The sequence below is a fragment of the Salvelinus sp. IW2-2015 genome, linkage group LG2, assembly GCF_002910315.2.
Source record: "Salvelinus sp. IW2-2015 linkage group LG2, ASM291031v2, whole genome shotgun sequence".
NCBI classification, from domain to species: Eukaryota; Metazoa; Chordata; class Actinopteri; order Salmoniformes; family Salmonidae; genus Salvelinus; species Salvelinus sp. IW2-2015.
The window spans coordinates 23,843,983-23,868,965 of record NC_036839.1 but is presented as its reverse complement, the minus strand read 5'-3'; the positions used below and the strand labels follow the sequence as shown (position 1 = coordinate 23,868,965).

The 24,983-nt window shown below is 43.7% G+C and overlaps 1 protein-coding gene across 1 annotated transcript in view; it reads right to left on the bottom strand.

Moving 5' to 3' along the window:
- The window catches only part of LOC111972956 (CLIP-associating protein 1-like), a 94,228-nt gene that overhangs the window by 32,372 nt on the left and 36,873 nt on the right, over positions 1-24,983 (bottom strand). The window contains 1 exon segment of the mRNA XM_070446276.1: positions 19,463-19,533. Coding sequence (XP_070302377.1) covers positions 19,463-19,533 — 71 coding nt within the window.

Here is a 24,983-nt window from a genome sequence, read left to right as displayed (position 1 = left end):
GTTTACCTCTCCAGTGTGTTGGTCTGCCACTCCAGTAATAAACCAGCTCTAAGAACTCATAACTGCGCCTGCAGAGAGAAGAAACATTGATGGAGCGTTAACACATTATAAGGGAAACCTCAGGAAAAGCTAGAAGATTTCACACAAAGTACATCACACAGGAAAGTTGTCCTCGAGTCCCGTTACCTTCTGACGGCCCACTGATTTGGACATGCAGTTACTTAGTGATGATGGAATGAACCGTGAGGAGTGTGTGTGCTGGAAGAGGAAGAGGGAAGTTCCCAGACATCATCCAATACAGCTATTTCACCACCTTCCAGTGTCGTAACATTTTGCAAGCAGACACATTAACAACTATAATAAATACAGCAGAAATGATTTATTTTACAGTAGAAAATGCATGATCACACTCATCCACTGTCGGTCAACCCCTGACATATATGATTGGCCCGTGCAGATGTGGTGTACAGACTCACCCTGAGGATGAGAGTATGGCTGCCATGGCCAGACGTCTGCCATCACCTTGGCACTGTTGTGGCACCAGGTTGAGCAGTGTGGGCATCAGGGTCTCTGGCACAGTGGTCAAACTTGTTGCCCAGCCGAACATGGACAGGTATCTTTGAAGAGGAAAGGGGAGAGATTCAAGACATCAAAACAATAATCAATCAGTTTTCAAATCTCCACATACATTTTGATTTGAGGGTTCTAGACTAGTGTACCCGTTACTTAGATATGAGGCAGGTAGCAGCCTACAAGTTTCCAGCTCAGAAGTGGTTAATTGTCAGTCAGTATGTGCTCCTAATTGGTAGTGATTGATGAGCGATTAGACAGCGGAGGTCAAGATTCCACATAATAAAGAGTATCCGGGGTTGATGCGACTGACAGGGACCAGGCCAGGCGAGGACCAGGTCGCTTTCCCATGTTTTAATTGTAACCCCTTCACTGGAGCATTTCACTGAGCTGCTACATCTCTAAAATCATCTCTCTGGTCAAACCCTTACTCACCCCGAGGTCTGAGATAGCACCTCTTGGAACAGATAGGTTCAAACAGTGTAGTTAACTCTACTTTGTGTGGAAGACTGAGGTTGAAAGCGGTTTTGTCTGCAGGTCCCTACCCAGTGTGATGCAGGCCTCTCGCTACCACCTGGGACCTCAGGTCTTTAGCTGACAGCTCAAGGGCCTCCAGCAGACGGAGGCTGCTGACGGGAACACTATCATACTCCAGCGCTCCAGCCAGGAGCAGAGGAACGAACCTTCTCAGCTAGAAAAAAAGGAAACACAAAGAACTATAATACGCTACCAACATCTGTCTTACTGCAAGAATTACAGGTACGAGGCATGAAAACGATCTTTAGAGACTGATCATTTGTACCTGACTGTGTGTGGTCCTTACGGCGGACAACTCTGTGCTCCAGTCATTTTTGTCGTTCAGATAGAACTCCAACCTTGGAGAGATTGTCCTCCATATCTCTGTTGGAGTGGATCTGGAGATGTACAGAAAGACAAGGACAGGGTCAGACTGGGGTTGATAACAATTCAAACTGTAAACACACACACGTCGTGCCTATCTGTGCAGTTTACCTGGATTGTAGGAACCTCTTCAAAAGCCTTGATGAAGTCCTCCTCATCAACAGCACCATGCAGCGCATCTTTAGCAGAGATCTCCGGGTCCGGTGGCAGAGCTGGCCTGCCGGACAGAAACCGCAGCTACAGCCTCCTACCACTGGGGGGCGCCTTGGAGGACGATGCAGAGGAGGAGGACCGACCCGTCCACAGAGTCCTCATCATCAAAGTTCTTATTGCAAGGGGAGAGTGAGAAGTGGTGTTCATCATTTTGATGTCATATTCTCAGCATTTGTGACCATGTTCATTAGGACACACCACAGGGAACCGAAAACAAGCATTTTCTATTGGACAGCTACCCCAGTACGTCCCAGTTTCACTCAGTTTCTGACAGTTTTCTTATGTTTTGTGCCTACTGAAGACTAGGATTTCTGGAAAACCAGGGCATTTATTGAAAGTTCCCAGAATTTTGCTACCCTACTGAAGACGACCCTGTTCTTTGGGCTGAGAGTGTGCGTGCCTGAACCCAGCCATCTGCAGTGCTGAGTGTAGCTAGCCAAGTCATCTGCAGTGCTGAGTGTAGCTAGCTCCCAAGTCATCTGCAGTGCTGAGTGTAGCTAGCCCAAGTCATCTGCAGTGCTGAGTGTAGCTAGCCCAAGTCATCTGCAGTGCTGAATGTAGCTAGCCCAAGTCATCTGCAGTGCTGAATGTAGCTAGCCCAAGTCATCTGCAGTGCTGAATTAGCTAGCCCAAGTCATCTGCAGTGCTGAATGAGTGTAGCTAGCCCAAGTCATCTGCAGTGCTGAATGAGTGTAGCTAGCCCAAGTCATCTGCAGTGCTGAGTGAGTGTAGCTAGCCCAAGTCATCTGCAGTGCTGAGTGTAGCTAGCCCATGTCATCTGCAGTGCTGAGTGAGTGTAGCTAGCCCAAGTCATCTGTAGTGCTGAGTGTAGCTAGCCCATGTCATCTGCAGTGCTGAGTGAATGTAGCTAGCCCAAGTCATCTGCAGTGCTGAATGAGTGTAGCTAGCCCAAGTCATCTGCAGTGCTGAATGAGTGTAGCTAGCCCAAGTCATCTGCAGTGCTGAGTGAGTGTAGCTAGCCCAAGTCATCTGCAGTGCTGAGTGTAGCTAGCCCATGTCATCTGCAGTGCTGAGTGAATGTAGCTAGCCCAAGTCATCTGCAGTGCTGAGTGAGTGTAGCTAGCCCATGTCATCTGGATTGTCACTGTTACACAAATACAAGCCGTTCTGTCACCCTCCAGTTTTCCAGTTTACACAAGGGATTATGAATACAGGGAAAATATGATCCGGGAGATATGCCTCGACCAAGCCAGCATTATTTTAGAGCAGGCATCAATATATAATAATAATTTAACAAGTGTAGCGCTTTTCATTACAGAAAATAATTTCAAAGCTATATCTCTCAGCACGTAAAACAAATTGACAATAATAAACCATTTTTAGGAACGAACCAAACATACAATAGGCCATCAGAGTCTGAACTAATGTAGGCTAGTCTGAACAGATCACAATAGTAGTGATCATTCTGAAAGATAGCAAAACAAGACACCACTCACACTAAAAGACAAATAGCCCCATAAACAAAGCAACAGGTAGACAGAGAGAAACGCCCCGTTCACCACTCAGTCCATGTCCCCCTCATCCTCTCTCACACCTCCATCCCTCCATTAGACTGCTAACCTGGAATTACCATGAAACTGATACATCTATCAGAGACAGACAGAGAGAGAGACATTTGAGAAAGGCAGATCAATTGGGGAAAGAGGAGAAAAGATTTGTAGAAATATCGGTAGGTAGTGTGAGAGGAATGGTAGAGAGAGAGAGAGAAACACCACAGGAAGAGATAATAGCAGCAGGTTCTTACAGGCACAGATCTTCTTACACACCAGCTTCCTCAGCAGCATGATTTATGGCACACTCACTAAAGATTTCCCAACCAGGCTTCTGCATCAACAGTGTGTGTGTGTGTGTGTCTGTATGACGCGGGCAGCTCTGATGACACGGTGCTAGACCAGCTTAAGCCCTTCTGGCCAAGGGTTAGCTGTCAAAAACAGCAGTGTGTGTGTGTGTGTAGCAGGAGGATACTGGCAGCTCCTGCAGTGCCAGCATGGTGTGACATGTCCATAGGGACACTGACTCTCGACCACAGAAAGGGGGGGAGGGGCCAGCACCTGTGATGTCATCTCAGACCAATCATTGTTTATACAGGGAGTTGGGTGAGGAAAAAACAAAGAAACTTAGCCTGATGGTCATTGGTCCTGGACAAACACTGTTTATAGTCCACCGCTGTTATTTACACTGAATAAATGCATATGAATGACATGTAAATTAATTATTTGGCGCGCCCACCATAACACTATGAGAGCTCAACATTATGTTGGCTTATTGTCCCCTGAAGCCTGGTTAGTGTTGATTACTGCGCTTCACAGCATGCTATCTCACCACCCAGAGATAAGAAGCTTTGGTTCCAACATAACAAAAGCTTGCCTCATGCAAGCTGCTAAAATGATGCATAGTTTGCTCTTGAGTCTCACTGTATCCATCCACTTTTCGTTTATCTGGAGAAAGGTGGTGAACATGAAGCACATACTGGTCGTATCAACGTCTCTCTCATGTATACATACTCATCCAACGACGTGCTTTATTACTTGGACAGTGAGAATACACTAGTTATTAACCCCCGGCTCTCCAGTGAATTGCGTTTTGAGTGTGGGGGCTAGCATTATCGTTATGAGAAAATAGTCAATACCGTGAGGACTGAGATTACCATTATTGTACCAAAGAGATCAGGAGGAGACTACAGCATGTGAAAAGGCTCAATCCTTAACGTCAGCTTCATCCAACGACGTCTATCTTATTGATGGCGCACTTTCCATTTGCTTTCCACTGAGGCCAGTAACATGACGATACCAGAGACAGGGAGGGGACTGCAGCATGTGGGATGGATCAATCCTTTGCTAGCAGTAATGTCATTGAGTGAGCATCTTCCATCCGTTTTTTTTACTGATCGTAAATTATCTGCAGAGAGGTTTTAGAGAGCTGAAATAGAAACATTCCTTGAGACAAGATCCATGATGAATTTCACAGAATTTGAGCACAAGATGTATGAGATAACCGAGGTAAATACCAGCTCTAAACGCAAGGCAATTAACCGAAACACCTTTAGTGAAAGAGCAAAACACGATGATGCATTTAGTTTATTGATCAGAGCAGCACTTGATCAAACGCTGACACAAATGTCAAGCTGATTTATACACACATAGGGACCAATTAACAAAGCCTGCAGCCAAACCAATTAATTGCAGCATTACCACAAAAATGGAAGAGGCAGAGAAGGGGAAAAAAGTAAGGAACTTGTATGTCGGCCCTGTATAAAGAACATAAATGGTTAAAGAAAAGTGTGATAAATAAAAACATATACCAATTTCATTTAAGGACCAAAAAACTGACAGCTGTGCCATATAAATTGCAAAATAGTTGGGAAGAGATTTTCGATGTACCCATTCCATGGCACATGGTTTATGAATTGATACGCAAAACAACTCCGGATTCAAAACTTCGAATTTTTCAATTAAATTCCTGTACAAAATTCTTGCAACTAATAGAATGTTATATATATGGGGTATACAATCTTCCCAGCTCTGCAGATTCTGTGTGAGGAGGCAGAGTCATTAGATCATTTATTTTGGTATTGTCCATATGTAGCTCGTTTTTGGTCACAGGTCCAGGAATGGCTGAAGATTGCAACATTTGCCTAGAACTAACGCTACAGATAGCAATACTGGGGGATTTGAAAAGCCATAGTCAATCAATCAATAATATAATAATTATTTAGCAAAAATGTTTATTTTTAATTTACAATCTGTAGAAGCTATGAGAATAGGAAGGTTCAAATCTTTTGTGAAGCATCACAGCACATTGAAAAATATATGCAAATAAAAATCCGAAATGGATGATGTTGGAAGAAGATGGGAAGGGTTGAGTGGAACTGAAGGGTGGGACTAATAACAAGATAAACAATGTAGGGCATACGGGATCTGTGAAATGTGTATAGGTGCGGAGCTTTTGTGAAATAGCACAGTTACAAGTGGAAATAAAATTGGTGGGCAACAGAAATAGAGGAAGGACTAAGAACAAACAAAGAGAGAACTATTATAAAGTAGACTGTGTCTGTAAAATGGGTATAAGATGTATAAATTGAAGGTAAAAGCAGAAGTGTTTATTAGTTTACTCCAATTGGGGGATCGGTGGTAGGGTTGCGGGGAATAATAATAAAGGTATATTCTTTTAAAAAGTATGTATGTCTATATAGGTATGTGTATGTATATATGTGTATATGTATGCATGCGTGTATGGATATATATATTTACCCCAAAAAATATGGGGGACTGAAATGATGCAGACAATTACATTGGAAGCAACATTCTTTCCGCAATATTAAGCTGATCCACCCTAATAAAAAAAAAAATATTAAAATAACAAAAAAATATATAAAAAATTAATAAATAATTGAAACAAAAAATAAAAAATAATAAAATAAAAGCCTGCAGAGACACGCGACTGACACACATGCCCTACGGGAACACACACACACGCATCTGCCAACTCTGCGGGCAGTAGCCTGGTTGTTAGCTGTGTGCTTGGTGCCTGTGGCAGAGCAGGGGTCGTGGTAGTGATCCACATGGCTCAATGAGATCATGCCTGCTCTGTCCAGTGATATGATTACTGTAAGCTGGACAGTCCTGTATGTGGGCTACTGTATAAATGTGCAGAGTATGACATATTTCCTGTGCTGAACTCTCAAAGGAAGAGAGTGGTGTAGCAGACAGGTAAGTTCATAAGTGTCATTGATGATAAATGCAGTATAATAGGTGATGATGTCATGGAGAGAGGTTGTCTTCTGGCTCCCTCTGCTGGTTGAGGTGAAACACTGCTTTATCTGCCCCATAGACACATTCACATCATTGTTCGGCCCCATCTATCTTCATAGGAAGTTGTCTGACTGTGGTCTGTATCCTTCAGGAAGTTCAACGGTTCAAGTGTCCGCCGCACTGCAACAGTCTCTGACTGGGTTACAAATGGCACCCTATTTCCTATGTAGTTAAATAAAGGTTAAATAAAAATAAATAAAAAGTAGTGCAATACATTAAACATTTTTTACCTTTATATAACTAGGCAAGTCAGTTATGAACAAATTCTTATTTACAATGACGGCCTACCCCGGGCAAAACCCAGACGACGCTGGGCCAATTGTGCGCCGCCCTCTGGGACTCCCAATCACGGCCGGATGTGATGCAGCCTGGATTMGAACCAGGTACTGTAGTGACGCCTCTTGCACTGAGATGCARTGCCTTAGACCGCTGCGCCACTTGGGAGCCCCCTAATAGGKGATAGGGTGTCATTTAGGATGCATCCTCTCTCTTCCACTGTTAAACATCCCAAACAGCACTGACCCCATTCTGACTGCTGCTGGAATCCAGCTATAAAACAATATTGTGCAGGAAACTGCTAGCTAGAGCCAGACAACTACATGGAAGAGAAAATAAGCCAGGCGAGACAGTTCAGAAGAACCAAAATAGCTCACAGTTCTCAGACTTCAGGAATGTTACTGAAACTTGGTTGACAATGTACTGTTCTGAACAGAGTTCTAAAGATAGAGAGAGGAGACGGAGGAAATAGAGAGAAGAGAGAGAATGGAGAAACAAAAGATAGGATGATGAAGGTAGAGAGAGGGGGAAGTGATTGCCCTGCCAAGATAAACAGGTTATTATGACATTCTCTGAGAGGAATAATGAGGTAATGGTGGGTCATTATCATGTTATGATTACTGTACGGACAGCATGACAAAACAAACTGTCATAAGAACTCACTGAGGGTGACTGTCATAACCACAGAGTACAGCACACTACACAATGTGTCCACTGGCTGCAGKCTCCAGCGACTGCAGAAGCAGATGAGAATCCTAATTTCACTCTCCACCCAGCATCCTAACTGCAGTGCAGGCAGCACTGGTGATCCCTGGGCCACATATTCATATTTGGGGGATTTTTTAAACTCACGAGATGCTTTTCTCCTGTCTGTCCTAAACTGCAGGGAGAGACTAAAGACACCCTGACACAATATATTTGATTTAGTTCCTCCCAGGCCAGCTTCTCCTGTCCTGTCTGTGTCAGGCTTCAGGTGCTCTGAGCACTCAGCTAWTCTGGGGGGAGTTAGCCTGGTCCCAGATTTCATTGTGCTGTCTTGGCATGGCAATTGGTCTGTCAGCCTGCGAAGCTGACACTCTAGCCAGCAGTTTAGAGGAGTCTGAGGGCTAGAGGCTAATGGTTCAGCACAAATAGTACAATGTCATTACAGTGATATCTCTAAATGTGGACGACTATAAAGAAAACAGGGACTGCTCAGCCAAAACACTCTCCCCCATCCCTCGCTACTCTTAGACACACACACACGCATACACACATATACAGTTGAAGTCGGAAGTTTACATACACCTTAGCCAAATACATTTAAACTCAGTTATTCACAATTCCTGACATTTAATCTGAGTAAAGATTCCCTGTCTAGGTCAGTTCGGATCACCACCATCACTGACTGATGTCTTGAGATGTTGCTGCAATATATACACATAATTTTCCTCCTTCATGATGCCATCTATTTTGTGAAGTGCACCAGTCCCTCCTGCAGCAAAGCACCCCCACAACATGATGCTGCCACCCCCGTGCTTCACGGTTGGGATGGTGTTCTTCTTTTTTTTTTTTTAGGCACTGCAAGCCTCCCCCTTCTCCTCCAAACATAACGATGGTCATTATGGCCTAACAGTTCTATTTTTGTTTCATCAAAAAGTACGATCTTTGTCCCCATGTGCAGTTGCAAACCGTAGTCTGGCTTTTTTATGGCGGTATTGGAGCAGTGGCTTCTTCCTTGCTGAGCAGCCTTTCAGGTTATGTCGATATAGGAGTTGTTTCACTGTGGATATAGATACTTTTGTACCGGTTTCCTCCAGCATCTTCACAAGGTCCTTTGCTGTTGTTCTGGGATTGAATTGCACTTCTCACACCAAAGTACGTTCATCTCTAGAAGACAGAACTTGTCTCCTTCCTGAGTGGTATGACGGCTGCGTGGTCCCATGGTGTTTATACTTGCGTACAATTGTTTGTACAGATGAACGTGGTACCTTCAGGCGTTTGGAAATTGCTCCCAAGGATGAACCAGACTTGTGGAGGTCTACAATTATTTTTCTGAGGTCTTGGTGATGTCAGGCAAAGAGGCACTGAGTTTGAAGATAGGCCTTGAAATACATCCACAGGTAGACCTCCAATTAGGCTAATTGACATCATTTGAGTTATCAGAAGCTTCTTAACTATGACATCATTTTCTGTAATTTTCCAAGCTGTTTAAAGGCACAGTCAACTTAGTGTATGTAAACTTCTGACCCACTGGAGTTGTGATACAGTGAATTATAAGTGAAATAAATCGGTCTGTAAACAATTGSTGRRAAAATKACTTGTGTCATGCACAAAGTAGATGTCCTAACCGACTTGCCAAAACTATAGTTTGTTAACAAGAAATGTGTGGAGTGGTTGAAAAACGAGTTCTAATGACTCCAACCTAAGTGTATGTAAACTTCCGACATTAACTGTACCTCATGCAGCACTGAATAATAATAACCATAACTAAAGCGTTTGACAATTTTCTTCCCTATAATGCAGAGATTTAAAATACATGTGAATGTAATATTGGGACTAGGAAAAGAGAAAGAGGGAAGAAGAGAATAGAGCTCTTGATACCATTCATTGATAGCCCGCTATGGGAGAAGCTCACATCCACTCTGTTGCAATGGTAAAGTAACCATAGAATAGCTGTGACAAACCACTTTGAGACTCTTGGTCAATCCTGTGTCACAGAGGACCAGAGTTCTTCTGCCTGGTCAAACTCTGCCTGGTCAGCCAATGATAAGAGAGCACAAAAACTCTCCACTCCTTTCAATAAGAAACCACTGATCATTAATGAATGCCCTTCTGTGCTTGAAATGATCTATTCATTAATTTTAGCCTAGCTGGGTGTTAGACAGCCAACAAAGTAAAAATGCTGTCCTCAGGGAGGTAGACTAAGTGTGTCCCCAAGGAGCTACCATACCAGTGGGGTCTCTCCTACGTAAGGGCCATGATTGGTGATTGCCTACATGGTTGCCAGGGTGAGCAGACAGGAATGAGCAACCGCTGAAAAAGAGCAGAGGCAAAGTATTCATCCTAAAGTGTGGCCAAGTAAAGGGTAAATGTTTAGAGTGTTGTAGACAAGACTGTGGTAAAGTCAACAGAGTGCTGGCTCTYATCGTAAAGTACATCACCTCTGCTTAAGAAACGCAAGTAAGGGCCTCTGACATTTTCAACCTCTCCCTGACCCAGTCTGTAATGCCTACATAGTTCAAGCAGACCACCATAGTCCTTGTGCACAAGAACGCCAAGGTAACCTGTCTAAATGACTATCGCCCCGTTGCACTCACATCTGTAGCCATGAATCACTATGAACAGGGACTGAGGTCATTGGGGCTCAGCATCAACACTATCATCCCAGACACCCTGGCAGCTTCATAAATAGTACCCGCAAAACACCAGTCTCAATGTCAACAGTGAAGTGGCGACTTCGTGATGCTGATCTTCTAGGCAGAGCCTCTGTCAGTGTCTGTGTTCTTTTGCCCATCTTAATATTTTCTTTTTATTGGCCAGTCTTAGATATGGCTGTTTCTTAGCAACTCTGCCTAGAAGGACCGCATCCCGGAGTCGCTTTTTCAATGTTGACGCTGAGACTGGTGTTTTACGGGTACTATTTAATGAAGCTACAGTTGAGGACTTGTGAGACGTCTGTTTCTCAAACTAGACACTAATGTAACTTGTCCTCTTGTTCAGTTGTGTACCGGGGCCTCCCACTCCTCTTTCTATTCTGGTTAGAGCCAGTTTGCGCTGTTCTGTGAAAAGGTAGTACACAGCATTGTACCAGATCTTCAGTTTCTTTGCAATTTCTCGCATGGAATAGCTTCATTTCTCAGAACAAGAATAGACTGGCGAGTTCAGAATAAAGTACTTTGTTTCTGCTCATTGAGCCTGTAAGTGAACCCACAAATGCTGATGCTCCAGATACTCAACTAGTCTAAAGGACAGTTTTATTGCTCCTTTATCAGAACAACAGTTTTCAGCTGTAATAACATAATTGCAAAGGGTTTTCTAATGATCAATTAGCCTTTTAAAATGATGAACTTGGATTAGCTAACACAACGTGCCATTGGAACACAGGAGTGATGGTTGCTGATAATGGACCTCTGTACGCCTATGTAGATATTCCATWAAARRAATCTGCCATTTCCAGATACAATAGTAATTTACAACATTAACCATGTCTACACTGTATTTCTGATCAATTTGATGTTTTTTAATGGACAAGAAATGTGCTTATCTTTCAAAAACAAGGACATTTCTAAGTGACCCTAAACTTAACGGTAGTGTTGTTTTTTTCCTAAACCCCCCCCTCTCTCTTTTCGGAGCTCAAAAAAAATATGTTTTTACAGCTTTTTCTTTTGTTGTTGCATGTATTTCTACACACATTTTACATACATGGCACTTCTTTTTTTGTTGTTAAATAGTTAACCAATAGCTACCCAGACTATCTGCATTGACCCTTTTGCACCAACTCTTTAGACTCATCACATACGCTGCTGTTAATGTTTATTATCTATCCTGTTGCCAAGTGACTTTAACCCTACCTATATGTACATATCTACCTCAATGACCTGTATATCCCAGCACATAGACTCGGTACTGGTACCCTGTGTATATATAAGTTATTTTTCCCTCGTGTTGTTATTTTTCTATTATCTCTCTCTCTGCATTATGGGGAAAGGCCGTAAGTAAGAATTTCACTGTTAGTCTACACCGGTTGTTTACGAAGCATGTGACAAATAAAATGTTATTAGCAGGTTGTGTACTACTGTCATGATTCATGAGGTCACCTATCATTTCTACCGTTGTACCCTTAAACAGGGCAAAACTAGCTTAACTGTGCTCCTCTCAAAGATGTGTGTTTTAGGGTTGTATGGGGGATTTGAGGCAAGGAGAAGATTAATTAACAATGTAACAGCTGAACAAAAAAGACGTCAGTGGTGGACAGACTGACTGGGGCTACAGAGCAAGCAACAGCATCCTAACAGTCAGGGTTAGGGGAAATGCTTAGTTATCTCTTCAAGTCCAGACAACATAGAATTTATTCTGAACCATGACATTCGTGAAAACCATTCAACAGACAAGATATAATGCCGGGYCTAGTTCAGACCCGGGCAGTACACTAAATGCTTGGGTTCAGACTCTAAAATACAATGGACAGAAAACAAACAATGGCCATTTTGGGGGGGAAATGTTATCACAGCACAGAGACACATTTGTACTGTGAGACACACTGCAGCCATTTCAATGGCCTGGGCTATATGACCTCATTATAACTAAACACCCAGAAGTCAAACTTCACAGTAGCCAGTCTCTCTGCTTCACTTTCTCCCTTGTTCKCTCTCTCCCTGTCTGTCTGTCTACAGAGGAACATATAGTTCTAATGACAAGTCACTCAAAAAGGTTGAGAGGAAAGACAGCAGCCTTCTATCTGTCAGTGAGKAAGGCCATACAGCAGGCTGAAGGGCAACGTCAGTTAACCCAACACTGATAGAACTTTGAGATATCCCCCGGGTCTATGGCAAGACAGACAGTGATGGATAATGGATATTCTGTCACTGGTACTCCTATGGTTGTAGCAAGGGCAGTAAGAGGGGTCAGTGCATCAACTTTTCACCTAGAGGTCTGACTGGCACAGCCATAGCTTCAGCAACATAACGCAGTGAAATTATAGTCCTTGCGTTCTTTGTATAATACCCTTCTATGTTTTATCTCATGTGTTAGGCTGCGGCCGGCTATATATCTTATAATTTGTCTCATGCACCCCCCTACTGTCAAAGGCATTCATTTCCCGTTATCTCCCTGTAGGAAGCATAAACATGACTGTAGTGGCAGCAGAGCAGAGWTCAGCTAATGACATTCAACAGCTAGTTAATGTGACTGTCTTAGGGCTCCAATAGTTAATGTGCAACTGAATCAAAGACTCAGAGCTTCATTTATTTCTGATGGCAGAGAGGTGATGATACGAAGGCAATGAGGCCGTATGTTATGTATCAGAAGCCATTTCCTCTGAGCAGGCAGCAGAGGGATGAGCAGAGAAAGAGAGACAGAGTCACAGTGCATTGACTGCTGCTGTTAAGMCTGTACACGTAGCAACTGCTTGTTTTGCATTTGAGGCACACAAGTCACATCACACACAGTCCGATCAAATGAACACTGAAGCCGGGAGAGATTTTTRAAGACCAACACTGTTACAGCAGACAACAACACACGTACTTGGTGAAAACTGTCTGAAGAGCAGATTAGTAGGCCAAGCAAAAACCCAGTTGGTAACATGCACTGACTGTTTTCCCTGATGGGTGGCAAACCTTTAGTTAAGCTTTGGCAGAGCCGCCCATGCCCTGGCAAGTAGGTCCTGTACACCCTTACACAGACCTCAAAGACATCCATTCATTCATTACAAGGTCCACGTGGGCAGATGGCTATTCACAGAATCCACTTGGTTGGCACCCTCATGGACAGAGAATGAAGTGGACAACAGGGACATTCACACAGTTTGTTTATGGTAAGTGATTTCAGTCTCGCTTACTCGGGCCTCTGGAATCAAAAACATAATACATCATTCAAGATCCATCTTATCAAAAGCAACAGTTTTATCTCTTATCTAATGAACAACATGCATGTCCATATTTATGCATCACATTTCCCAACAACAGTGATGGGGATATGATAGGGAGTCTTTGAGAGAATAAAAGCCATAACAAATGGTTGGTTTGAATGAACAGAGCTTCTCTCTGTCCTTGAACTCTCTCTACTATCCCTGTGGACACGTAGGCTACTTATACTTGTCTTACATACTAGCACTGGCATTTGGAAGTCGATGAATGGGTACAGGTTATTCTCACCAGGCCTCTGGTGTTTCGTCCACCCTTCACACACACACACACACACACACACAGCTGTCAAGGGTCTAAGTTACGTACACCCTGCCACCACCCCCACTCTGCCCCAGTGACCAGCACTGGAATGGTACTCTGCCACAGTGACTGGAATGTGACTCATATAAAATGTGCACATTCACTCTGATGTAGCCTCTTGAGGTAGCAAACAGATGTAGTGATCATATCCTGTCACTGTTCCTTTAAGTTTTGGGGTGGTTGTTACCTCGTACCCCTGCCCATCGACTCGGCACTCCCTGTATATAGCCATGTTATTTTTACTCSTTATTGTTATTCACTGTTTATKTATTCCTTGTGTCACTATTTCAATTGTTTTAATCTTTAACTTGAATTGTTGGAACAGGACCCGTCAKTAAGCGTTTTACTTTTAGTCTACACCTGTTGTTTACAAAGCATGTAACATTTGATTGATTTTCTTTGGTTGTCGTGGTAACAGCAGGTCATGTGCATAAAAACCACTTCAGAGGAACATAAATCTGACCCGAGCGTCCAGACAGAGGTCGCATATGGAGGATCGGCTTTGTATTAGGATTCAGATCCACATATGGAGGTGGTACAAATCGGAAGTCAAAAGATCAGATTGCCTGTGTACATCTAATCTTCTCATTTCACCATAATATTGACCAACCTCKTCTGAAATTCATAGCAGCTTTCAGCTCTCTGTCACAACAGACAAGAYGGATTCTTCCAGGGAGGACCGAGGATCAACTGTGTGGTTATGTATTGCCCGGCCGTAGCCTAGCGTGTCTGACAGAGAAAGCTTTGATCAAAAAGCTGCTGGATGAAAATATGAGCTAAGCTTTTCCTTCCAAATATCTTCTGCCTCAGGGAACAAACACAAAGCTTTCACGACAGGGCAAAAAGCAGCTTGACCTGATGCATGACAGCCAGCCCCATGAAGTTACTCAGTCAGAAACACGCACAACAAACAACTTATGAGTCACTGACCACTGTTAAGTGCAGAGCTGTTTGGGCCATTGGGTGGTTGTGGCATTTTAAGAGAGCAGAAAACAGCACTAAATTCAACCTGCCGTTTTCAGTCACCACAGGGAGGAAAGACAGAGACAGCGGTGGGCCATCTTACCTGAGCAGGTCAACGCACCAGGTCCAACACCGTCAGACTCAGCACAAAACTGACTGAACTCTAGTGTTTACATAACAGTACAGCTTTTAACAGACTCTCTTCAAAGGGCTTGCCACAGTGATTTCACAGTTTGCGTCGCGTTCCAAAAATTCCGCCGCACAAAAGTAAGTAGAACTACGCAGAGACCTACGCAAACGAAGCTCCATCGAATCCGTTGCGTAGACCGTGTGGAGCACTACACTTCTTTATGCTGTACAGAGCTGCAGCATCCATTGTGTGTGTGTGTGTGTGTGTGTGTGTGTGTGTGTCGCAGCTTGCACCATGCGATCCTCTGAGTGTGTGATGTGATTAAAAGGCTTTCTTTTGAATCTGAATTCCATCTCTGGCCTGTGTTAACCATCTCTTCCCCTCCTTTAAATGTTCCTTTCAAGAACCTTGCACGCACACACACACACACTGAAGGCAGCTCACACAGCGCTCCCAGTCAGCACCACGAGACTAGCAGTAGAAGGTGAGGCGTGTGACTCATTATAACAGGTACATGGTCTAAACTGTGAAAACAAGGTAACAACTGGTGTTCTGCTTCCTCAGAGCTGAGCCTTGTGGGAAAGACAAGCAGCCATCTCTAGTCTGCAGTGTTTAATATAACACACACGCACACACCCCCACAGGACCGTGTGTAGGAGACAAACAGTCTTAACATGAGCTAACGTACCATGGAACCCCAAGGATTTAACACAACAAGGATGCTTTCTAACCAAAGCACCAGCTGACACATTATTATTACAGCATAATTCACAGTGACTTGGCTCAAGCCCATCACCCAGGCAGAGTTATTAATAACACTCCAATGAGAGCCATCCTTCAGTCCTCTCACTGCATTATGTATATGACTTCTAGGAATGTCCTGCAACAAAAATAAATTAAAAAGGTTTTACACAGACGTCACAAAGTGTTGGGGGCACTGCAGCCTCCTGTTGTGAAGAGGGAGAGGGACATCTTGGAGGAGACSTCAATAAGAGATCTTTTACCTGAAGTAGGCTATTAAACACGTTACTTAGTGCCCTCAATACTGCTTATTGTRCAGGACGATCTGAAGTTAGACACAGGTACAGTGAGATGGAGCGGGCAGTGGCCGACGACGACGCAGCATCTTATCGCCAAAACAGCAGAACCCAAAACAGACTCATGAAGCAGCAGGCTGAGGGGGCGAAACATTTCCCACATTAAAACTGCAGGGAGGCAAAGAGGCGTGAAATACAATGTTTAATGTTTGAAATGTTAGCGGTGTGATATAGGCTATATAAAACTACACACCAAAACAGTGGTCTGTTTTATCATAATAACATCTCCTAGAATCAGAATGGCTCACATAGTAAACAACAACAAATTCTTCTCTATTCAGAGTGCTGGAATACAGCAGCCCACTGTCTGGACAATATGACCTGCGCATACAATCTCAAAGTGGTACATTGTCTCACAAGAAAGACACAAAATAAATAGGAAAAGGGTTAATATGATTTTCTCTCCTTTGCAAAAAAACTGCCCCCCCCCCCCTCTCCCCCAGTGCACCTCTAAATAGGCCATGAGAGAGAGAGAGAGGAAAGAGAGAAAGATGGAAGGAAAAGCTCTACAACCATTAGCACCTGAGCCAGAGTCCAGTGTGTTCTGCCCTTGACATTAAAGAGTCCAGTCCATTCATGCTCTTACCTTCCCCGGTTGTCATAGTGCAAAGCCTTCCTTCCACGCAGAGCAGAGAGAATAGTGAACAGTCAGGGAGAATGTTGCTTTACGTCTGTGTGTCTCTCTCTCTCTCCCTGTTCTCCTCTCTCCATCCCCTCCCTTTCCTTCATCCTGTTCTAGTCTTGTGACTACTGCACCCGATACCGCTGCCATACCTCTCCTTCACCAGAACAAGAGGCTCAGGCTGCAGTGGCCCCCTCATTTTGCAGAGGAGTAACATTTGGGCTTTCAGCTGAAAAGCATTTCTCCTACCACGTAACTTTGGCATGAGATTTAACAGAGGCATCATGGAGGGTGAACATACAGTACAACAAGCAGCACAAACTGAGTCAATAGATGGCTGCTCTGTCTGTATCTTTATCTCATAAGTCTATCATCAACAGTACCTAGAAGCCTTCTACAAGAGTCATCTGGAGAGTTAGGCCAAATCACAATGTAGCAATGTGACATCTACAGTACGTCTTTATGAGATTTCCATCCCCAATCAGACAGCAGCCAAGCACCCTACATACCACAACCTTTCACCTCTCGAGGGGGAAAGCCCAGTGCTGACACCTCAGGAGTCAGGACAGTCCAAACATCATATTCCGTCATCTCTCTATCCAAGGACGATTAATTGCTAAAGCTCCTATTTCATGTCAACTGAACTGGAGCATGGTCTACTTGCAGCATATGTATGCCCTTTTGGGGAATACAGATTAGGACTACAGATAGAGATGAAATTCAATAGGTTTCTGAAGTGTACTCTTGTGGAGGGAGACACTCTATACGTTTTCCTCCTGACAGTAGAAGAACTACTCAGTCTCCTTGCTCTAACCAAACTGACACAGGGAGAGGGAGACAAATGTTTGGGCATGCAATTCAGAACACTATTTATAACGACTCTAACAAACAATCAATGCCCTTTCCTTTGGTTTCAGTCCATTAGCCACATTTCTACTGTGTTCCTTTGGGGTAATACAGCTGGTTGAGGAGAGGTTGAGGTTAATCTCGTCCGAAGGAAAGGAACAGCTACTCCTTCAGTCCACTGACTAGCTGAGAGCATTCTGAACCCAATCTGTGTCTCCAGGCAACGGCTAGCGGGCTCACACAACGCTGCACAGAACAAGGCCATGGCAGTACTCATTAGAACACATTGCAATAACAACAAGCATTTCTTATTGGTCAAGTTCAGGTAGTCCCTCCCGGTTTCAGTATGTTTGGTGCCTAATGAATATGACCCACGTCTCTACAACAAAAAGGCCCTCATTACCATGTTGTGTTCTGTTGACTGCACTCCTGTCCTCTGCTGTTTACGTACACACAGAAACTATTTCCCTCAGAGTGGAGAGCTGAGCTCCTTGTTGCAAGCTAAGGGGGAAATCTTAGTCATCGCCTAATTTGAGCAGACGCGTTAGGGGAGAACAAAACGACAGCGCCAAGTGCATAATGAATAGTTTAATAAGTGTCATGGAATGAATCATCTATTACTTTTCCTTTTCCAATGAAAATGTCATCAAAACCGTGTGAGCCCGAAAGTAATCTGGAAATATGAGTTGAAATAGTGAGGGGGTGAAGCAACAAAGCCCTTACACCAAGAGAGGTGTCCTTGAACTGTTTCCTCCCTTTGAAAAGTTGGACTCTGATCAACACTGAGCAAAAGCAGACAGTGGATTGTTAATGCTGTGATGCACAATAAAACAGAAAACKTATGGTTAACTTAAATAGAATATATTTACTGTGCTACTTCTCAGGGCGGTTAGATTGCCATAATAGATGTGTTGTCTCTCTCAGTAAAGTCCATAGTAATTGTCCTTGAGGGAGAAGTTACTGAGGGCATGGAAAATAGTTCCTAAATGCTGAGCAGTTTCCACAGTTCTCCTCAGCTCAGCCATTATACCTGTCCCGCAAACAAACACTACACCCAGTCAGCTAGAATGTGATGGAGTCAGCGAGCCATTGCCCATGACACTGCAAAGAGAGCTCACAGCTCTGCTTACACACTGACAGTGAACACTGACATTTCTATGAAACACACAAGGACAGTCCTACACATACACACACACAGGCATGGCTACACTGAGGGAATGCGACATCTGAGGCCCAGAGGAGCCTGTCCTCCTGTGGGGAAACTCCTCCACTCAAGCCCCAGGATGTCCGTCTGGCCTCCTCTCACCAACACACTAACCCACACACTGGCATGACGTCTGAGAGGACCTAACATGGGCAGGAGACAGCCAGGCCACAAAGGTGCGAACAGCAAGGGGGAGGAAGGTGAGGATGGAAAACAAGTGGTGAGAGAGGGGGAAGAGAGAAAGCTGGGGAAAGATTGAGGAGTGAGTGAGAATACAACCGTAGGAGAGAGGAACTCCATTTCTAAGCATAGCTGCTGGCCTAGTTCTCTCACACAGATGAGAACAATAAAACCTTCGACAGACAAACAGAAGTGGTGCAATATCTGTTTATCACCATCCCAAATCCTAGCCACATGTTTCTACAAGTACAAAAGAACACTAGTGACAGATATTTTCTTGTTTTGCCAAATCTCAGGTGGCACTTCCTGCATTTGGTAGAAAAAAAGTCTAAACTTAAAAGGAGAAAAGTAAAGACTATGAGCTCCAGTTGTGTTGTGTTTAATTCCCTCAACCCAAATCGAAATGTGCCTAAATATCCAGCCTACGGAGACATAGAGTCACGTGTAAGAGAGACGAGATGGGGTAGATCTCCTCATTGCCATCACTGCAGAGCCCTATAGCTTCATGAGAAACTGCTTTCAGCTTAGTCAACATCAGTCAATAAAACCGTATTTTGAGTCCTTCAAACAGTTCCAGAAACTAGAAGTGCATACAAAATACACACGAACAGGAAAGAGAGAGGAACACAGGAAGCAAACATAGACAGACAAACACCTCGAGAAGCCATGGTAATAACCATGAATCAACAGCTGCATCACTCACCTGAACCTGAGGATGGGATCATGTTCCCAGATCTTTGGACTTCATCAAATCTGCTGAAGATTACATTCAACCTGCAAAGGAGCGTTACAGAGGGTTATATTCAACCTAAGAGATTGAGGAAAGGAAGGTTAGAGAAAAGGAGAGAGAGAAAACAGGTCAGGAAACAGAGAGAGAGACAGGAAGATGAATCGCCGAGACTCACTGATTCAACGGACTGTATCGATTTCCACCTGTCAGAGAGAACATTTCCCCCTGGCCTGCTCAGAAGAATGGAGAGCCAAACTAGACCAAAAATAGACTAGTGACGGGGGGAAGAAACTCAATACAGTTACATATTGGGATGTTTTTTTTGACACTATATCATATCATTTTGACAATATCGGAATATAACTGTTGCACAGGTTGGCTGTACCTGCACCAAAACTCCAGTATTTCTCCTTCATAGCTTGTTCCCCATCTTCTTTTTAAGTAGAGAGCCAATTTGTTTTCAGCACATTTATTTCCATGACTGATCAAAGCTCTTTTTCTTATGGCTCTCTTGTCCCTCTACTGCAGACATATGGTGAGCAATATGTTTGGAACATCAAATCGCAATAAAAATCACAGTATCGAATTGCAATATATAAAGAATCGTGAGAATCGCAATACATACGTATCGGCACCTACACTACAGTTCAAAATCTTGGGGTCACTTAGAAATGTCCTTGTTTATGAAAGAAAAGCACATTTTTTGTCCATTAAAATACATCAAATTGATCGGAAATACAGTGTAGACATTGYTAATGTTGTAAATGACTATTGTAGCTGGTTGCAATTATGTTAGCACAGCTGAAAACTGTTGTTCTGATTAAAGAAGCAATAAAACTGGCCTTCTTCAGACTAGTTGAGTATCTGGAGCATCAGCATTTGTCGGTTCGATTACAGGCTCCAAATGGCCAGAAACAAAGACATTTCTTCTGAAACTCGTCAGTCTATTCTTGTTCTAAGAAATGAAGGCTATTCCATGCGAGAAATTGACAAGAAACTGAAGATCTTGTACAACGCTGTGTACTACTCCCTTCACAGAACAGCACAAACTGTCTCTAACCAGAATAGAGGAGTGGGAGGTCCCGGTGAACAGCTGAGCAAGAGGACAAGTACATTAGTGTCTAGTTTGAGAAACAGACGTCTCACAAGTCCTCAACTGGCAGCTTCATTAAATAGTACCCGCAAAACATCAGTCTCAATGTCAACAGTGAAGAGGCGACTCTGGGATGCTGGCCTTCTAGGCAGAGTTCCTCTGTCCAGTGTCAGTGTTCTTTTGCCCACCTTAATCTTTTATTTTTATTGGCCAGTCTGAGATATGGCTTTCTTTGCAACTCTGCCTAGAAGGACCGCATCCCGGAGTCATCTCTTTACTGTTGACGTTGAGACTGGTGTTTTGCGGGTACTATTTAATGAAGCTACAAGTTGAGGACTTGTTTGAGAAACAGACGTCTCACTAGACACTCTAATGTACTTGTCCTCTTGCTCAGTTGTGCACCGGGGCAGCCGTTTCCAGCAACAATAGCAATAACAATGTCTACACTGCATTTCTGATCAATTTGATGATATTTAAAAAATGGACAACAACAACAAAAAATACTTTTCTTTCAAAAACAAGGCCATTTCTAAGTGACCCCAAACTTTTGACGTAGTGTAAGTATCGTGATAATATCGTATCATGAGGTCGCTGGCAATTCCCACCACTAAAATAGACCAAATAAAACTGGCAGTTGATAATTTAATAGGTAGAATGGGTGTTTGGAGTGGCCTTGGCCAGGAGAATGTAGAGTAGAAACCTGAAGGCAGGACTGATAAAATTGTATTACATTCTAAGTTCCCCCATTCTACAAAATAACGATTCTCTCCCCTTACAGCGGGGAAGAATCACATATGTGTTTCTGTCAGTGTCCCTGTATCCATATTGTACCTGTAAGTCAAAAGCAGCCTGCAGCACTTGGAGAATTACTGCTGACTCATACTTACACAGAACTTCTCCATCTCATCTAAAGAATGTGTTATTTAGTTTACAGGGAGAATCAGTCACTGACAGTCCCAGAGACATCAGTTCAAACACAAAAAGTGACTGAGGAATTTCAATATGTGAGGACTGGCTCAGCTGATGTGTTGAAAGCGGTCGCTAACTAACAGATGTTTACGACACACACATTTCTAAGCTACAGTTCTCTGCAAACTCAAATCAACAAAATGTAAAGATGTACTGTATGATGTACTAAAGATGTAGGATTTATCATCACTGCATTACACTGATAAAATGAGCCAGGAACATATTTGGTGTCAACTAGGGAAAATGCTGCGTAGATGCACTTAACAAGAACGTGTCTAGTAGGCAGCTAAATCCTTTTACACTCCAATGCAATTTTACACAATTTGCATCTCTCATTATATTCACATACACATATACTGTGTATTCAAAACATTAAGAACACCTGCTCTGTCCATAACATACTGACCAGGTGAATCCAGGTGAAAGCTATGATCCCTTATTGATGTCACTTGGTAAATCCACTTCAAATCAGTGTAGATGAAGGCGAGGAGACAAGTTATAAATGTACACTGCTCAAAAAAATAAAGGGAACACTTAAACAACACAATGTAACTCCAAGTCAATCACACTTCTGTGAAATCAAACTGTCCACTTAGGAAGCAACACTGATTGACAATAAATTTCACATGCTGTTGTGCAAATGGAATAGACAACAGGTGGAAATTATAGGCAATTAGCAAGACACCCCCAATAAAGGAGTGGTTCTGCAGGTGGTGACCACAGACCAATTCTCAGTTCCTATGCTTCCTGGCTGATGTTTTGGTCACTTTTGAATGCTGGCGGTGCTTTCACTCTAGTGGTAGCATGAGACGGAGTCTACAACCCACACAAGTGGCTCAGGTAGTACAGCTCATCCAGGATGGCACATCAATGCGAGCTGTGGCAAGAAGGTTTGCTGTGTCTGTCAGCGTAGTGTCCAGAGCATGGAGGCGCTACCAGGAGACAGGCCAGTACATCAGGAGACGTGGAGGAGGCCGTAGGAGGGCAACAACCCAGCAGCAGGACCGCTACCTCCGCCTTTGTGCAAGGAGGAGCACTGCCAGAGCCCTGCAAAATGACCTCCAGCAGGCCACAAATGTGCATGTGTCTGCTCAAACAGTCAGAAACAGACTCCATGAGGGTGGTATGAGGGCCCGACGTCCACAGGTGGGGGTTGTGCTTACAGCCCAACACCGTGCAGGACGTTTGGCATTTGCCAGAGAACACCAAGATTGGCAAATTCGCCACTGGCGCCCTGTGCTCTTCACAGATGAAAGCACTGAGCACATGTGACAGACGTGACAGAGTCTGGAGACGCCGTGGAGAATGTTCTGCTGCCTGCAACATCCTCCAGCATGACCGGTTTGGCGGTGGGTCAGTCATGGTGTGGGGTGGCATTTCTTTGGGGGGGCCGCACAGCCCTCCATGTGCTCGCCAGAGGTAGCCTGACTGCCATTAGGTACCGAGATGAGATCCTCAGACCCCTTGTGAGACCATATGCAGGTGCGGTTGGCCCTGGGTTCCTCCTAATGCAAGACAATGCTAGACCTCATGTGGCTGGAGTGTGTCAGCAGTTCCTGCAAGAGGAAGGCATTGATGCTATGGACTGGCCCKCCCGTTCCCCAGACCTGAATCCAATTGAGCACATCTGGGACATCATGTCTCGCTCCATCCACCAACGCCAYGTTGCACCACAGACTGTCCAGGAGTTGGCRGATGCTTTAGTCCAGGTCTGGGAGGAGATCCCTCAGGAGACCATCCGCCACCTCATCAGGAGCATGCCCAGGCDTTGTAGGGAGGTCATACAGGCACGTGGAGGCCACACACACACTACTGAGCCTCATTTTGACTTGTTTTAAGGACATTACATCAAAGTTGGATCAGCCTGTAGTGTGGTTTTCCACTTTAATTTTGAGTGTGACTCCAAATCCAGACCTCCATGGGTTGATAAATTTCATTTCCATTGATAATTTTTGTGTGATTTTGTTGTCAGCACATTCAACCATGTAAAGAAAAAAGTATTTAATAAGAATATTTCATTCATTCAGATCTAGGATGTGTTATTTCAGTGTTCCCTTAATTTTTTTGAGCAGTGTATTTTTAAGCCTTGAGACAATTGAGACATGGATAGTGTATGTGTGCCATTTAGAAGGTGAATGGGCAAGACAAAATATTTAAGTGGCTTTAAATGGGGTATGGTAGTAGGTGCCAAGCGCACCGGTTTGTTTCAAGAACTGCAACGCTGCTGGGTTTTTCCACCCAAAAGTCCACCACCCAAAAGACATCCAGCCATCTTGACACAACTGTGGGAATCATTGGAGTCGAGATGGGCCAGCATCCCTGTGGAACGCTTTGGACACCTTGTGGAGTCCAAGCCCTGCCAAATTGAGGCTGTTCTGAGGGCAAAAGGGGGGGGGGGGGTGTAACTCCATATTAGGAAAGTGCTCTTAATGTTTGGTTTACTTGGTATAGTATAAAAGGTGCCTCGCAAGCAGTTCTAAGCCAATGGCAGTTCGTTAAAATGACAAAATTAGAATGACATTCTCACACTGTGTGCAACATAGGTTATTTAAAGTAACTGTCCAGTGTTTCCAGATTTCTATTAAATATAACCTATAATTAATTAACTACAATATGAGTGAAATTGTTTTCCTTCCAATAATTTTATATTAAGTACTTTAAAAAGCTGCTTTTCTGTGTTCGAATGGTGTGGTCCAGGGTTTCCGTTAAGAACATATGGCGCCAGACAACGTGACCGGGGAGATTTTAATTTACCGGCCATTAGAGAAATTTACCGGACACTTATGCGTTGGGTGTGTAACACATTAGGGCGTCCACTGACAGTTCTCAGCATGACACAAATCACATTTCCATTGCGGTAATTAATCTTAACAAAACATGCAACTCCTGTAATGAAGCAGCCAATAAAAAGTAATTTTCAAAAATGTGCCAAAATGCAACTAGCGTGGAAAAGGGAAAACACCATTCTAAAAAGCACACCTGATGCAAGCGGTATATGACAGAGGTGAAAATCTCAGCTAGGAAACTCAGAAAGAGGGTGATTTTAAAGATGCAACAACTAGGATGGGTTGCTACTGTGACTAGGATAGTGTATTTGTCTTCTAGACAATGAAAGAACTGTTGATATGAAAACCAATAGAACAGGAGAGAAATGACATTTGAGGTAGTCTTTCATAGGCAGGGTGAGTGGCAAAAGGCCTAGCTGATTATTGAGTTGGGCTGCCAGTGAAAAGCATCTGAAATATGTGTGAAGACAATGTGTCTTGAGTATAATTTAAAATGATGAGACAAGAAGAAGGGGAGGGGTGTGAGGCGAAAATAGCCTACAGACCCGTCTCTCTCCAGAATGCATGCGCTCAGCGCTCCAGAATCCACTCAGCTGTCTCCTGTCAATTTTGTGCATTCATTATTTCATGTGAATTGTTTGTTCTT